Source organism: Erythranthe guttata, chromosome 11, assembly GCF_056151865.1.
Source record: "Erythranthe guttata isolate IM_541 chromosome 11, IM_541, whole genome shotgun sequence".
In the NCBI taxonomy this organism is placed as follows: Eukaryota; Viridiplantae; Streptophyta; class Magnoliopsida; order Lamiales; family Phrymaceae; genus Erythranthe; species Erythranthe guttata.
Window position 1 is genome coordinate 16,236,692 of NC_142543.1, and position 18,076 is coordinate 16,254,767.

Consider the following 18,076-nt stretch of genomic DNA (forward strand, 5'->3'; position numbering starts at 1 on the left):
CAAGATCGAAAACATCCAAAAACAAGGATTCAAAAGGGTGGAACTGCGACTCGTTGCCTATAAAGAGGCAAGAACCTTGGTATGTGAAAAGACGTCACAATCGATTGTGAAAGATCGATTGATAAGTCGGGGTGAAAAAACGGAATCCACCGATAAGTTCGAAGAGTTCTTAAAGAACCAAAGAGAATATTCTCAATTAAGTCATCAAAATTCGTTCCTTTAAAATAAGCTAAAGTGGCAACCTATTTATAAGGTCTAAAAAGACTCCATTTTCACAAGGAAAAGGACTCCTACCTAAAGTATAATAAGAAACTAAATAAATAAGCAAATACTAACCATTAAGAACTCTAAAATAATAAAAACATAATAAATTCTAAAATAAAAACGTATTTTAATAAAATCTAAACTCCAAACATCAAGTCGACGACACGAACATTCTTCATAACTCGAGTAGACACTTGGCTATGCACGTGTCTTGACTTCAAGCTCGATTTCTGACCTATTCCACTTCGAATATCTCTCGGATCAAAGCATAAAAGTTTTATATCTTCCAGTTGACTTTCCGTAGCAATTCGAATCACCTAAATTGGATGTGATATGAGAGAGTTACAACCCGCATGGTAAAACTGCCAGAAATAGGCGAGAATCTCGGATGCATGGAATTCGGCTAGTCCGATGAATTTCCTTTTTCTTTTCTTCCAATTCCAAACTATTAACTCTTCAAAAGTTTCATTCAAACCTTTATTCTCCAAGGATAACTCGAATAGCCTCTCAACTCGTACGCTTGCGCTTCTTCCAATTCTTCATCTTTGAGCTTGTGTGGATCGTATCATACTCCCCCTCTTTAAAAGGATTTGTCCTCGAATCCGGACATATATAAAAAGGAGCATATAAAAACCATCTTTCACAGTCATCTTCAAACAATTGTAGCTCATATGGCCTAGAATACTCCAAAGTTGATACACTCAACATTCCCACTGAAGTATAACTAGTCGCATTGGTACAACCAACTCCATCAATAATCAAACTCGAAGATACACCTTCATGGCACTCATTAGGAGCATGATAATCTTCGTGTATCTCATTACCATCTTCATCAGCATGCACAATTGGAGTTTGCACTCCGGCCAGCTCAGCGGTAACTTCGATGCATAACTGGGCTGTATCACATTGTCTTAGTCAATTTGTGTCTAATCCAAGGACATGGCACATGCAAGCTCTCCATCACATTATTCGTCATTTAAAAAGTGCACCAGGCCAAGGTGATCTATTCTACTCCTCCAGTTCAAACATTTCTCTTAAAGTCTTTCAAATTCAAGTCGGGCTTCTTGCCCTAATTCACTATTGGTTAACAACTGTGTTTTGTATTTTAGGGATATCAAAATCTAGGGATGAGTTAATTTGGTAGACAGATCAATGTTTGTGACCACTTTCATATACCAACTGTATAGCATTATTTTATCGAGATATTTTATACATTGGTACATGGGTACTCTGCCCTTCTTTATATTAAATTTGTCAAGTTTTTCTTATCATTGTCTTGCAAATGACTTCGTAAATCGTACAACTTAATTTTAAAGTCCACTCAACTCTTATTTAATTATTTTTTTTTGTTATAATTAACATCAAAATACATACAATAAATAAACAAAAAGATAACAATTGTAGGAAATAAAAAAATATAGGAAAGTGAAAAAAAACTTTATATACGTTAAAACAATGTATTGGAAACAAAAAAATAGAATAAAATTATAAATAGTATGAAAAAGAGTAAACAAATAACACAATTATACTATGATATAAAATAGCATATTAATCTTATCAAATCGAAAATATATCGCATATAATTTTCCTTAACATATCCCATCGTATCGTAAGATGTTTGACTAATTATTAAAAATATAGTAAAAGTAATCTCTATATAATAAAAATACAATCAGCATGTAAATTTTAATATTTTAAACTCAAACCACTCATTCAAAAACATCTAAATTAAAGTTTTAATATTAAATAACCTATAGGACGAATGCTAGTGTCGATTTTATTACCTATGCTAATATAAATTGCTTTTGATTTTTGTGATTTTGAACAAACTTGTTGATTTTGATGAGGACAATAGTAGAATTTATTTGAATCAATTTATTTTTTCTTTGCCTTAATTAAAATAAGGATCCAAACACAAGTGTAATAAAACAATCATGTTGAAAATCGCATTAATCATCCAAAATGTGCTAAAAATAGCACAAATCACAATACATTTTGCTTAAAATCACACAAAATCTCCCCACAATGTCGTAAAAATCGCTCAAAGTTAACCCAAGATGTGTTGGAAAGCGCAAAAATCATCCTCACAATAAAATATTGTAGATATCGTATAGTATTGTGATATTCTATTGTATCACGATATCGTGCGATATTTACCAATATTTGAAGAAGATCGATACATATGCCGAGTAATCATTTCTATAGAAATCGTAACGTATCGCGATATTGATTACATTGTATAATACTGTACTTTGTTCTTATAGTATAGAGAATGTCATACCATTACCTTAACCACTATTTACGATATTGTACCAATGCTGTTTAAAGTAGTATAATTTTGATAATTTTAGTTTGTTATACCAAAATCTAGTTGATATTTTTTATAAAGACACAAAGTATAGTATCAATTTCAACCAATCTATAAAAGTCAATATATGCATGTAGCAAAAAATCTTTAACAACAAGGATAATAAAATAAAAATACTTAACAACCATAGAAAAAAGCTTTTAATTGTTTGTGGGTTTTCAGTGCATTTTATCATATTTCAAACTACTGAAACGGGTCAAACTCTTTTCCACCACCAAATTTATTTGTTACCTTCGGCAGCCCACCAAATTCTTCCTCATCTTCCATAGCAACAGGTGGCGGTAAGGGGACATAATACCCCATTGTTGGCGCCGCCAGTGGTGGTGGTGGTGGCGGCGGCCACACCGTGGGAGCACCTTGCGGTTGTTGGTGGTGAAGGAAGCCAACTCCGACCCCGTCATCTCGCCTAACAAACTGCGATATTTGATTCCTAGAGCCACGCTCGGGGTCCTGCTGCGTGCGGTGGTTGTTGAGGAAAACTGTGAGTGACTCCAAATAGTCGTCGAAACCTAGAGAGGCCATTGCTGCCAGCACGTCCTCTGGTGTGACTGTTGTCCTGTAGTCACGGCGGCACCGCCGGTTTGCCTCGGCGGTGATAAAGCTGATGAACTCTGAGACGCATTCCTGGATAGCTTCCTTGGCATCGTCGGCGACTTTGGCATGGGTGGGGAGGATGCGCCGCAAGATTCGGGTGATATTAGCTATCGGCATGTACTCGTCTGCGTCTTTTTTGAAGCCCTGCTGCTCTTGGTTCACTTCTTCAGCAACGAGATTCAGTGGGGCGCCCGCGATGTTGGCGGCATTGGTGGCTGTAGCAGCGGCACGGGCGGCACCCCCTTCCCGGATGACTATTTACTGAAATGATAATTGGTTATTAACATATTTTAATGGAAATCTTATCACTCTATCTTCTTTTTACACAATGATAGTAATCTCAATATATACTCACGAATATATAATTGGCTAAACGTTATATATAGTTCAAATACAAATACACAGTTTATATGTATTTAAACAAAATATAAACATGAATGCAATGTAGGATTTATATATGCAATGTAATAAATAAAAAATCAATATTTTTCAAAAATATATAAGTACGTAGAACAAACTAAAAACTCAAACATGTTCAAGTACATTTATAAATTAAATTGACTAGTCAATTTTCTGCTATTTCTTGGTCTTGTTTTATGACCAATTTCTATTATCTTTATCGCGTACAAAGAACCAAGTATATTGGTGTGAATTTATTCATTTTTGTCCAATAGCTAACAAATTGTGTAAAACGCACGAGAAGTTCACTTAAATTGCACTAAATTCACACTCTTTATACTATGTAACATTTTTTACTTGTATGTTTTATGTTGAAGTTTATTTAATATGTATATACATATGACGTGTATCGATAAATGATATATGCAACATAATAATTGAATTTAAACAGAGATGCATCCTTAAAAAGATTAAGATTATATTGACTTAAATTTCCCTTTTTCATCGATCGAAACCAATTTCATCCACATTAAGAACTCATTATAATTTGATCCATATGGTCACATTTTGTTTTGTGATAAAATAAAGACCAGTCATTAACTGTGATTTTTTTTATTGAATTAAGGAACTAATTACACCGTGTTGGATTTAAGTGAAAGCATGGAAAATTGGGATCCAATTAGTACATGAACAAAATCAAAATAATTAATATTAATGTGTTTTCTATGTTTGACCATTTTTTTTCTTCTAAAAAGTACCATAGAAATTAAAATTAAATAAGGCGTTGCTCATCAAGCATAAAAGAAATAAGAATAGAATTATATACGAAAGCGGCAAAAGATCATGTTTTATCTAATTAACACAAAGATATCCATTTAGCATCAAAAATATTTGTGAACTTAAATCGCACCAAATTAGCTAATAGAAGATCGACTATCCTAAAACTAAATCTAGCAAATTAACAATTGATTTTTACTTCTGCAAATGAGAAATGTGAAAATTAAATTGAAAAAAAAACAAATCTATGCACATTGTTCATATGGATTTAGTCTTAAAAATCGAATTGCAGGAAAAATTGAGTGCAGTTGTACCAGATGTGCGTGCTCCTCTTGTATATTTATATTCTATGTTTGAGCTTCCTCCTTTCTCCATCTTCGAGTTTTACCTTTGATTCAAACTCTATATTATTTTCACCCTTTGTCTTTTATTCACATAAACTCAATATCTCTTACGCCTCTTACTCGTGTGTGTGATGAGTTCTGATGTGTCACGGGCGTTCAATATATAGACAGGATTCGAGACCTTTGAAATGAGTAAACAATGGTAGTATTAGGGTAGTTACAAGGTAAGGGCAAAATAGGCAAAAATTATTTATTGTTTTTTCCAATAAAATAGTGACCTATCTAACTTTTCTTTGGTGAGTAAAAATTATGTGGAATTGTTTGTTTGAATAGTAAGTGAATTATTGTAGAGTACCATAAAATTTACTAGTGAATGTGATTGCGTTCATTTACTTAAGAAGATAAAATATTTGATTCTTATAATATTATATTTTATTTATATAAGTTATGTATAAAATAAATATAAAAAATGGCAATTTTTTTGCAGAAAGTTATTGAAATTCTATCAAGCGAAAATTCATGTATATCAATTTAGTTTACTCATAAACTGGAATTAAACCCGATCCAGATGCTATCATTTACTCGCTGCTCAAGTGCTAATATAGGAATTATTGAAATAATTATCACGTGGGGATATACAAGACTTAATTGTGACAAATATTTAATCCGTCTTAAAAGTGAATTATTGAATTGATATATTTGATATGATTTTCAAATCTTATAAATTTGAAATAATTGCATTTATTTACTTACAAGGTTGAAATAATTAATTTTTGTACTTCTTGAATTCTAAAAGCAAGTAAAATAATATAACATATTGATGTTTTATAATGTAGAACATATTATATGAGATGGAGTTAATAATTAACATTATCCGATTAATTTTCAAAATAAAAGATATCGAGTACAAAATTCTTTTTTAATTTTCTAATCATCATTATTATACACGTGAATCGCTATAAACTTACATATCTAAGTATTTATTTTTTGATTTCTCATATCATATTATTTGAGAACTTTCTAATAATTTCTCAAAACATGTCATAGTTCCCACTAACGGTCAAAGTTATCTTTTTGTCTAACTTTACAACTTCCCACAAGTCACTACAATATCAATTTGGGTCCAACATTAACTTTTAGCAATAAAATTACAAATGGACCTTTGAGGAAGTGGCTATGTAACCACATACGGATCAATAAATTAAGGGTAAATTACATATACACCCCTGAAGTATGCAAAATAATTTTACGGTCCCTGTAGTATCGGTAATTACAATTACCCCCTGAAACACTGTTAGAAACTCTAACGGGATAATGCATTGGATATGTTATTCCGATAGAGTTCTAACATACTATTAGTTTCAGTAAGTGATGGACAACATAGAGCTAGGGGGTGAGATGGTTCCCCCAATATTTCTTAAATCACCCCTAACTCTATTTTGTCTCCACCACTTGCTGAAAATAATAGTCCCTTAAAATTTTATCGGAACAACGTATCCAATGCATTAACCTGTTAGAGTTTCTAACAATGTTTTAGGGGGTAATTGTAATTACAGATACAACAGGGACCTTAAAGTTATTTTAATATAGCTCAGGGGTGCGGGTGTAATTTATCCTTAAATTAAACATAGTAAGTGTAACACATACGGTATTGTGATCAAAGGTTGTGCTACAATTATGATTAAGAATCGGTTTTGTTTCTTGAAAAATGGATCCCATTACTTCAAAATATGGGTGTAACAAAGTTTATTTGAATTGATACAGATAGGTTCATTTGCCATCTATAGTCTTTGAAGCTGAATCTCTCAAAGATTTGTGTGTGAGAAGATTCATTTTGACTATTGAAGATCACAAGATACTCTCTAAGCATATAAAAGAACTTTATCTCGAAAAACTCCACATTAATGAAGAGATGTTTGACAAAATAATTTTAATTTGCCCTCTGAATGAAACTATGCGCCTCGAAAGATGTCTAATGTTATCAAGTACTATATATTGAGGTGAGTAATATCCATAATCTCTAGCAATTCTGTTTTCAAGAGAATTCTCTAGGGAGACATCATCCTATCATTTAAATTAATCCCTCGTCTCTCCAGACTGTAAGTATTTCATAAGGTGATTTGTTTGGTTTCACAAAGTGGACTTCTCCAAGCTCAATTGTTTATTTATGTGCAAAGTGAATTATTCATTGGAACACTTCTCGATACGTCAATTAGTTTCACAAAGCGGATTTTTTAGAGGAGAATTGTTTTAAAATATAGCCCATGCCTACATATATAATTAAAAAGTTTTGAAGTGTAGTTTCAAACACAAAAAAATGGTTTATAAGAAAGAAGTTCGTTACCAGAAGTTATGCTCAGTTTTCTAGATTCACACAACCGCATTCGAGAAAATTGACAGTTATGTGTCTTCTGAAGGCAAAAGAGTCGTAATCACCGACCTTAAGTTTGCATTTCTAAGTGTATTTAATGTTTAGTTAATAGCACTTTGCACCCTTCAAACAAAATAAATCATGTATAAATGCATCATCAACATATTTAAAAAATATAGTTTTTATCACAAAGAAATATTTTACAAAAGGAAAAAAATCCTTCAGCTATTTTGTGTGTTTCTGATTATATATAGATCTACGAATTTTCTACGGTTGAAGTCATCCAAATGTAAATAACCGAATATAACATCTAATTGGGGTTTTTATGCATAAGTCCCCAACCAAGCATGTTTATTATTCTAGGTTTAGGGGCTATATCTCTTTCACCAATAAGCCCATCCCTTTAATATTTATTATAACTAAAGGAAACATTCATGTATATCCCAATATTACCCTCAACCATTTATACCCAATTCTTAATTGTAACCCCAATTTATCAATTTTGTCCACAAAAATCCAATTTTGCCCAAAAAAATTCAATTTTGACTTTTTTTTGGAGCATAATTTAATATGCTCCAATTTCATCCTTAACTTAATTTAATCTCAATTAGACCCAAAATTTCACAAATTATTCAATTTTGACCCAAAACTTTTTTTTTTCTTCTCTTCCGGATTTTTTCGCCGGTTTCCGGCGTTGACTTTTTTTAGTGTTTTTTTAAGTTTTTTTTTTTGTTTGGTTTGTTTTGTTTTTCCACGTCCGCCGCTAAACGTTGACCGTAATTGTGCTGTCACTGACAATAAATTAACGTAATTATACTGTCAATAATAATTAATTAACGTAATTGTACTGCTGTTGACATTACATTTATGTAATTGTGCTGTCATTGACAGTAAATTAACGTAATATTATTATTTCTTATTTTTTATTATTATTATTTTTTTTTTGATTTGTTGACAAGTTAGCGTAATTATATTACTGTCGTTCATAGTAAAATAACTGTAAACACAATAATATTACTGTCAACAACATCAATATTATTATTTTTTTGGGGTTTTTGTTTTGTTTGAGTTATTCACGGAGTAACGTAATAATATTACTGTCTATTATTGTAATATTACTGTAAACACAATAATATTACTGTGGTTGACGGTAATATTACTGTTGTTATAGTAATATTGCTGTCAACCACATCAATATTATTATTTTATTTGGATTTTTTGTTTGCTTGAGTTATTCACGGAGTAACGTAAAATATTACTGTCTATTATTGTAATATTACTGTGGTTGACGGTAATATTACTGTGGTTGACGGTAATATTACTGTCACTCACAGTAATATTAATTCGTTTGGTTTTTTTTATTATGTTTACATTTGTTGAACGGTCAATATTACTTTATTACACAATAATAATGAGTTTTGTTGTGTTAATATTAATGTGCTAGAGATTAATATAGCAATATTATTGTGTTAAACTATAGTTTAGTTAATTTTACTGTGTTTAACAGTAATATAGTTAATATTACTGTCAATCACAGCAATATTGTTGTTTAAACGGAAAAAAAAAGGTTACAGAAAAAAAAAAAAAAGAAAAAAAAAATCCGCCGGTCAACGCCGGAATCCGGCGAAAAAATCTGGAAGAAAAAAAAAGTTGAAAAGTCAACGCCGGAATCCGGCGGGAAAAAAAAATTTGGGTCAAAATTGAATAATTTGTGAAATTTGGGGTTTAAATTAAGTTAATGATGAAATTGGAGCATATTAAAGTATGAGGGGTTATTTTAGTCCTTTACAAAAATCTGAACCATGTGTGGACTTATTGGTAAAGAAGATTTTTGTCTGGATCTCTTTATGAATAAGTACTCATTAATGGATTTATTTGTAATATGTCCCATCTAATTACCGGTTCATCGTGATATAAATAATTTGTTCTCTTCAGTTCTCGTATTCACAATAACATCTTGACACTTTTATTCCTCATAATTAATTTGGTTGTTATTAAAGCCGAACACATGTTTTCAAATATTTATATACAATTTAACTCATATAAATTAAATAAATTCTGGACTACGAAATTTTTATTAATTTGGTAAAATATTAATTAATTGATAAATTAATAATTATTATTTAATAAAATTAGAGGAACTTTTTAGATAACAAAGACACACTCAAAATGCAAATAATTATTTATACGTTAAAAAAACCATACAATAATTAATTAAGTAATTAATTAATACAACAAAAAAACCATGCAAGTTATTTATACGTTAAAAAAAGTAACTAACAACAACAAAAAAACCATGCATTAATTAATGCAAACAAACTATACAACACATTAAATTTTATTTAAGAAAAAAAAAAAAAAAAGAAAAAAACTAAATATTCCCACGGTGGGAAGGACCGGCTCCTCCACCAGAAGATGGATCCTGCCCCCACCGGGGAATATAATTATACTGTATGGAATATTCTCCAACAGTAGCAGATGTCGGATCCTGATTCTGATTATCATGATCCGATTGTTGCGGCGGTGGTGGAAAATAATTGTACTGCATCGGAGGAAACTGGCCACCACCGCCACTTCCTCCAGCCGCCGCCGCCGCCGACGAACCCTCCGCCCCAAATGTAGGAGCACCAAAATTGTACGGGACAGAAAACTGCCCGCTGCCACTACCAGACGGCCCCTCACCCGCCTGAGTAACAAAGTACTGTCCTCCGCCGCCGCTTCCACTAGCACCGCCCGTAGTGTAAGGCGGCGCATTGTAGTACTGTGTGGTGGCAAACTGGTGATCCCCGAATGCCACCGGAGAGTCAGACGACGACGACGGCCCCGGAGGGAAGTCGTAGTTCTGAGCAAACATGCCCGGAACTATCTCGCCTCCAGTCGGCGGAGGCGGCACCGCCGCCGCATCCGCCGCGGCGGCACCGGAAGTCGAAGCTCCAATGTTGTTGAGCTCCGAGATCCGGTTCTGTATTTTGACCTTGAAGGCGCGAAACCACGCCTTCCATTCCTGGACCTGCTCGGGCGAGAGGCTCTCGATCGGGGTTTCCTCCCACCACCCCTTGGGCCGATTCCGGTCGATCTCGTCGAGCTCCTTCTCCCTCTCCTTAAGGCGGTCCTTCTCCTCATGGATCTCGTCCAGCCGCCGGTTCAGGTTATCGATCCGGGCGCGTGTGTGCGCCTCAACCACCCGCGCGTAGTCGCTGAGGGGCTGATTGGGGTTCCTGAATCGGTCGATGACCGACTCCATTGACGGATGGAAGAAGGAGAAAGGGTTATCGGTAGGGGAGAAGATAATTATACCAATGTCCACACCACAAAGCGTGCTCAGCTCGCTCGCCTTCTTATAAAGCCCCAATCGCCGCTTAGAGAAGGTGGCGTACAGATCGTCCTGGTTTTCGATCAGCCTGATCGGGATTCTCTGTCGCCCCCTCGTTTGCCTGCCCGCCATTGTTGAATAGAAAATTAGAATTGAGTTGCAGAGAATTATTCTGTATATGAAATGAAACTTTGCTCTGTGTGTACTGTGTGTGTATGCGCTCTACGTTTGTTTGTGGGGTATTTATAGTGAAATTGTGGGAAATAAAATTTAGGTTGGATTTTTTTTCATCATTAAATTGTGTGAGATATGATTTAATCTGATTTCGATTTACAGATTTATTTCTTTATTTTGGTAACGATAATTTAACATTTCATTTAAAAGAAAATTTGAGTATAGGATTTGGCAATCTGATTTTGAATTAGGGCATTCTACGTCCATTTATAGTCAACTGCATAATTATGCATGCATCTCATTTGATAAATCTTGATTCTAGATTTAGTCATTACTTTCATATAATGATTTGCATACCAAATTAACAAAAATAAATTAAAAAATAATATATATTTCAAAATTAAATCTTCAAGTTACCAACTACGAATAGAATAATTAATAATCGAAACAAATGGATAAAAATAGAAATTAAAAAAGAAAAGAAAAAAAAAAAGAAATAAACTTACCGGTGATGGAGAAAAAATTGCAATAAGATCAATATTGCATAACCATATATGCTAGTTTGATAACCCATTACTTTGACAAAGAGAAAGCTAATTGAACACTTTGAAGAAACTCTATGAATATATACTTAGTGAGATATATATTATATAGAACTGTGTTCTTCTGTATTCTTGTACTGTTGATTTAACTATGAACGGGTGTCCGCTGTATTTATAGAGGCCGTGTTTCATTTATTTTGGAAACTGAAACGCGTTTATTTTTTTATATAGGAAGTGCAATGATTGTATTAATTAATCGATAATCAAATCACGAGATTTTGCCGATGAATGATAATAATACGTCTTGGCTACTTTTAATTTATGGAAAGTATTACACTTTTTTGTTTATCTGCGGACAATATTATAGGTATCGCGATTATAGATGGTAGTCGTAAATTATAATTTGACTTTAATTTATTGAAAAAGTAATAAAATTTGAAAATCTAGTTTCTTAGGCGTTCGAAGAGAATTTCAATTCACACGTAATAACGAAATTAATTTCAAGGACTTAAATGTATATTTCTTTTGTAAAATTAATTAGCTTCATAAAATTAATAACAATTATAATAACTTAATATATATTTGTTAATTCCACATTTTTACACTCCACAACATCATTGCATTATATTACAATGTACAAATATTTCATATGTTATTAGACATAATTAATGAACTTAATATGAAACTATAATGTTGCTTTATATTTGGACACATTTTTGTATCTACTAAATATTTATTAATTGTTTGAGTTTATTTAAGTTGGTTAGAGTAGGAAAATCTAAACCCTTACGTAAGAAAATTGATGAATATGGAACAAAAACAAACATGAAATATCTAAAGGTGATGAAATAATTGGAAACAAATAATATCTAAAGGTGATGAAATTAGAAATATATATATATATTTTGTTCTTGACTTGTAAGAAATTTCATGACTCCACATGAGCAGACGAATATTCTTTTGTTAGTGCATGCATCAATTAGGGCAAACCACTCAATAGTCATATTGAGGAGTTATATTAATTAGATGTTACAAATTAAATGTTATGTATATTGGGGGTTAGTGTTAATCGTAGATCTAGACATAATATCACACACACGGTTTATGAGATGCTACACTTGATGAAATACATCATATGGTATTAAACCATGGATCTGCATAAATAATTGTATTACACTAGATATAAATTCTGCAAAACCCCAAGACACCGACACACCGATATATATATGTGTATGCTTAATGAATGATTATTTAACCCCATCTACGATTAACAATCACTCGGCATATCCCATATTAAATCATAGTCCAGAAAAGATACCATAAGCAAATAAATTAAAAAAATAATAAATATAAATTTGCTTATGTGAATATATATTCAATTGTGTATACGTAATTCAAACATCACTCTACATATATATATATTTGACTACATATATTCTATGCGAAGCCTACTAGGCTACAACTAAGGACTAGCGATTAAGAAATGAGTGTAAGCAATTTGCAACTATGCAATTTCTTTGTGAACGTGTATAATTCTACTACACTCCAAAAAATGAAAATAAAATAATAATTCAAAGTCAATTTCTATCATATATTTTATTGGACATGAATATTATTTTAATAAAATTGACTACCCATTAGATTCCAGTATCTTAGTTGTAAATATAAAAAATGTAATGATTTATTTTTATATATAAAAATAAGAAAACAACTAAACCTAAGAAATTTTAATGACATATTTATAATTTTTTTAAATAATGACAATAATTATTTTCTCATCTCATATTTTTCAGTTGTTTTCCTCTGATAATTTAATTTTTAATATAATTTAATAATCATATCTTTACATTAAAATTTCTTCCTTTTTTAGATCTCGTACATCCTATAAAGATCGAGTAAACAGTCCCTTAAATGCTTTCGCTATCAATTAATTGCTTTACGGATTTCTAAATAGGGATTTTTATGCAAAAGTCCCCAACCAAGCATGTTTATTATTCTAGGTTTAGGGGACATATCTCTTTTACCAATAAGTCCATCCCTTTAATATTTATTATAACTAAAGGAAACATTCATGTGTATCCCAATATTACCCTCAACCATTTATACCCAATTCTTAATTGTAATCCAAATTAATCAATTTTGTCCATAAAAGTTCAATTTTGACCACAACAATTCAATTTTGACTTTTTTTTGGAGTATAATTTAATATGCTCCAATTTCATCCTTAACTTAATTTAATCTCAATTTGACCCCAAATTTCACAAATTATTAAATTTTGACCCAAAAATTTTTTTTTTTCAAAAAATATTTTTTTTTTCAAAAACTTTTTTTTTGCCGCCGGATTCCGGCGTTGACTTTTTTAAATTTTTTTTTTTTTTTTTTTTTTTCTTTCTTCCGGATTTTTTCGCCGGTTTCCAGCGTTGACTTTTTTTTTTTTTTTTTTTTGCTTTCTTCTTTTTTTTTTTCTTTTCTTTTCTTCCGGATTTTTTCGCCGGTTTCCGGCGGTCTCTTTTTTTAGTGTTTTTTTAAGTTTTTTGTTTTGTTTTGTTTTGTTTGGTTTGTTTTGTTTTTCCACGTCCGCCGCTAAACGTTGACTGTAATTGTGCTGTCACTGACAGTAAATTAACGTAATTATACTGTCAATGATAGTTAATTAACGTAATTGTACTGCCGTTGACATTACATTTATGTAATTGTGTTGCCGTTGACATAAATTAATGCAATATTATATTTTTTTATTTATTATTATTTTTTTTATTTTTTTTTGATTTGTTGACAAGTCAACGTAATTATATTACTGTCGTTGACAGTAAAATAACTGTAAACACAATAATATTACTGTCAACAACATCAATATTATTATTTTTTTGTGGTGTTTGTATTAATATTACTGTCTATTATTGTAATATTACTGTAAACACAATAATATTACTGTGGTTGACGGTAATATTACTGTGGTTGACGGTAATATTACTGTTTGTTATAGTAATATTCCTGTCAACCACATCAATATTATTCTTTTGTTTGGATATTTTGTTTGTTTGAGTTATTCACGGAGTAACGTAATAATATTACTGTCTACTATTGTAATATTACTGTTGCTATAGTAATATTACTGTTGCTATAGTAATATTACTGTCACTCACAGTAATATTAATTCTTTTGGTTTTTTTTATTTTGTTTACATTTGTTGAACAGACAACATAGTAATATTACTTTATTATACAATAATAATGAATTTTGTTGTGTTAATATTAATGTGCTAGAGATTAATATAGCAATATCACTGTGTTAAACTATAGTTTAGTTATTTTTACTGTGTTTAACAGTAATATAGTTAATATTACTGTCATTCAAAGCAATATTGTTGTTTAAACGGAAAAAGAAGTTACAGAAAAAAAAATTAAAAAAAAAATAAAATAAAAAAAATAAAAAAAAGTCAACGCCGGAGACCGGTGTTTACCGCCGGTCAACGCCGGAATCCGGAAAAAAAATCCGGAAGAAAAAAAAAAATAATAAAAAAAATAAAATAAAAAAAATTAAAAGTCAACGCCGGAATCCGGAAAAAAAAAATCCGGGAAAAAAAAAAAAAAAAAAAAAAAAAAAAAAAAAAAGTCAATGCCGGAGACCGGCGTTGACCGCCGGTCAACGCCGGAATCCGGCGGAAAAAAAAAGTTTTTGAAAAAAAAAAATTTGTGAAAAAAAAAAAGTTTTGGGTCAAAATTGAATAACTTGTGAAATTTGGGGTCAAATTGAAGTTAAATTAAGTTAAGGATGAAATTGGAGCATATAAAAGTAAGAGGGGTTATTTTAGTCCTTTACATAAATCTGGACCATGTGTGGACTTATTGGTAAAGGAGAATATTGTCCGGATCTCTTTATGAATAAGTTCCCACTGATGGGCTTATTTGTAATATGCCCTTCTAAATATCCTTGCCTTATAAAACAATTGTTAGGATAAAATTTTATTTATTTATTATTATTATTATTATTATTATTATTATTATTTTCCACAGTTGCCTCTAAGAATTTTTAAGACACATCGTTTTCGTATAGTCAAGTTTGAAATGGTCAAGGTAAACCCAAAGGAGTAACTTGAAATGTATATATGCATATTAATTATTAAACGGGTCAGATTAACTAATTATTGTTTTTTTAGAGCATTTAATTTCACTGGCACATTCTAGCGATAAATATGCTGGATTTGCGAAATCAAAATGATTATTCACATTATAGGCCGCCGTAACTGTTGCAATTTCTAAAACCTTCTGAATAACTGTTAAGTGTATATTTATACACTTAATTATACCTTTTAATTGGAGCTTTTGGTATGTTTTAATGATAATTGGTGCTTAAAATGGCTATTATTCGTATTTTAGGTGCAAATTGAAGAATTGGCAACTTATGGGGTGAAAACTGCAAATTCGGAGAAAAGTGGGTCAAAAGTGAAAAAATCAGAATTCTGAAGAATTGAAGACCGGACGGCCGTCCGGATTTAAGAAGGAATTCTCGCACAGCCGTCCGGATTGGCGAGGTGGCGCAGTGAAGGAAGTTTAATTACACAAGGAAACCCGCCCTATTATATTTTTGCACCCTATTTAAAGGCCAAAAGCACACAATTAGATCTATCTTTTATCTTTAGTTTTTATTTTTCATCTTTCTACACGCAATCAAGGAGCACAAGAACGAAGACGAAGATTTGACGACTCTTCATCATAGTTCTCCTCTTTTATTAGCTTTTATGTTTTTCCGTATTTCTTTTATTATGTTTTTCGTAACGAACATGAGTAGCTAAGTTTTTATTCTAGGATTTTGTTGGAACCCTATGTGGTAATTCGAACCTCTTTTTCTACTTTTATGCAAGTTTAATTCTTCGATTATTTCTTCTATCTTGATCTTATTTAGCGCATGAACGTAGCTAATTTATGTTGCTATTTGTTATTGTTAGAATTGATTGACAGATCGTTTTAATAATTAGAACAGGGATAGAAGAGCCTTCCAGTAGTTTTCACCGGATGAGTGTGTTAATTGCATGTATTATCGTAGACATATAGATAATACCTTAGGTAGCCGTTTACGAGACTTGTTATTTAATGCTTTATTTATACTAGGTTTGCATAGACATATAGTGAATCTTTTATGAATAATAGGCTTATAATACAGCGACAGCTGGTTATGAGTAATTTCGTGTCTTGGGTTAATAATCAGGAATCGTAACTTGCATGATAGAAGATTAGTTGGGTGAAGAATTATCGCATAGGGGGAAGATAAAATTCTAGATCCGTTTTATATTGATATTTTCTCGTGATTATTTGCGTTCTTAATTAGTTTAATTTATTTAGTTAATTAATTTGACAACCCTGCGTAGGCTGGATAAAAAATCACAATTGTTAGGATTTGGTACTTAGGATTAAATAATTTGCGTATTCCCTGTGGGATCGACATCCGACTCTCACGAGTCTACTTTACTACTTGTTTGCGATACGTGCACTTGCGTGTTGGTATTTAGCACCCAACAAGTTTTTGGCGCTGTTGCCGGAGAATACGGCTAAATTATTTATTTATCCTAATATTAAATTTGAGCAATTTTTCTTACTTCAGCCAATTTTTTTATTTTATTTAATTATTTTATTATGTTGTTTTAGGTACTTTTTATGCGAAGAAGACACGACACGAACTTGCTACCTCTCGACCCCGAAATTGAGCGAACGTTTAGGCAAGCCAGGAGAAATCAACGGTTAGCTCGAAATGCTCCCACAACGATGGAAGAAGAGAATAATCGTGAGAGAGATGACCAAGGGCGCCTACCGAATGCGGCAGGGGAAGTCGTCATTGAGCAAGAACAACGCCAGCTAATTAATCCACCACCCCGTCAACGAGCACTGCATGAGTACACCGTTCCAACGCTTAATGGGTTTCAATCAAGTATCCAGCAGCCCCCCATTGAAGCCAACAATTTCGCGATTCGAGCGGGACTCCTCACGATGCTCCAAAACAATGGTCTATTCAGCGGATTGGCTCATGAAGATCCACATCTCCACTTGGTCAACTTTCTCGAAACGTGTGACTCGCACAAGATGAACGGAGTAACACCCGAAGCATTGCAACTCCGCATGTTCAAGCACTCCCTACAAGGAGCAGCCAGAGAATGGTTGCAAACTCGCGCACCGCACTCCATCTCGTCTTGGGCCCAGCTAGCACAACTTTTCATGAACACATACAACTCCCCAACAAAAACTGAGAGAATCCGGAGAGAAATTCCAAACTTTATACAAGAAGCCGGTGAAGCGTTATTCGAGACGTGGGAGCGGTTCAAGCAGCTAGTAAGGAGGTGCCCAAATCACGGGCTTCAAGAGTGGCGCCAACTGCAAATATTTTACGATGGATTGCAAGACAACTCGAGAACCGTGCTCGACTCTGCAGCTGGAGGTATGTTCATGAGTTTGACCTACGACGAAGCATACGAACTCTTGGAGCGAATTGCTAGAAATAAATACATGCGGGCATCGGATAGGTCGAACAACGGAGCAGTCAAGACGGGAGGAATTTTGGAGTTAGATGGAGTCACTGCAATCACGGCCCAATTGGAGAAGCTATCGAAGCAAGTAGCGGCTTTGCAGACTCAGCAAGTCCATGCAGTCCAAGCTCTCGATCAAGGCGTAGACGAAACGGAGTCTCTGATTATGTGCATGACACCAACCGACAACAGAGGAACCGTATTCCAACACATATAATCCGGGATGGAAGGATCACCCTAACTTTGGGTGGGGAGGAAATCAGCAAGGACAAAGGCAAGCACCACCTCAAGGTCAACCGCCTAATTATTCACGACCAGCTCCCGGATTTCAAAATCCGCCTCAAGCTCAACCTCAATGAGGAGATCTCGCAAATATATTGGCGCAATTTATGACAACCACCCAAGCCTCCATC

General features: G+C 32.8%; 1 protein-coding gene and 1 non-coding gene across 2 annotated transcripts; both read right to left on the reverse strand.

Moving 5' to 3' along the window:
- Window positions 1-9,461: 9,461 nt before the first annotated feature.
- LOC105959133 (uncharacterized) lies at window positions 9,462-10,630 on the reverse strand. Its single transcript, XM_012983180.2, has one exon. The coding sequence runs from the start codon at window positions 10,560-10,562 to the stop codon at window positions 9,489-9,491; it is 1,074 nt and encodes a 357-aa protein (XP_012838634.2). The 5' UTR covers window positions 10,563-10,630; the 3' UTR covers window positions 9,462-9,488.
- A 6,758-nt stretch (window positions 10,631-17,388) lies between these two features.
- LOC148767094 (small nucleolar RNA R71) lies at window positions 17,389-17,496 on the reverse strand. The gene has a single exon (XR_016034595.1). It is a non-coding gene; the product is annotated as a small nucleolar RNA R71 (small nucleolar RNA).
- Between the last annotated feature and the right edge of the window lie 580 nt (window positions 17,497-18,076).

Bases quoted from the DNA above. Each gene is read 5' to 3' on its own strand.
- LOC105959133 (XM_012983180.2), bottom strand. From the start codon at position 10,562: ATGGCGGGCAGGCAAACGAGGGGGCGACAGAGAATCCCGATCAGGCTG.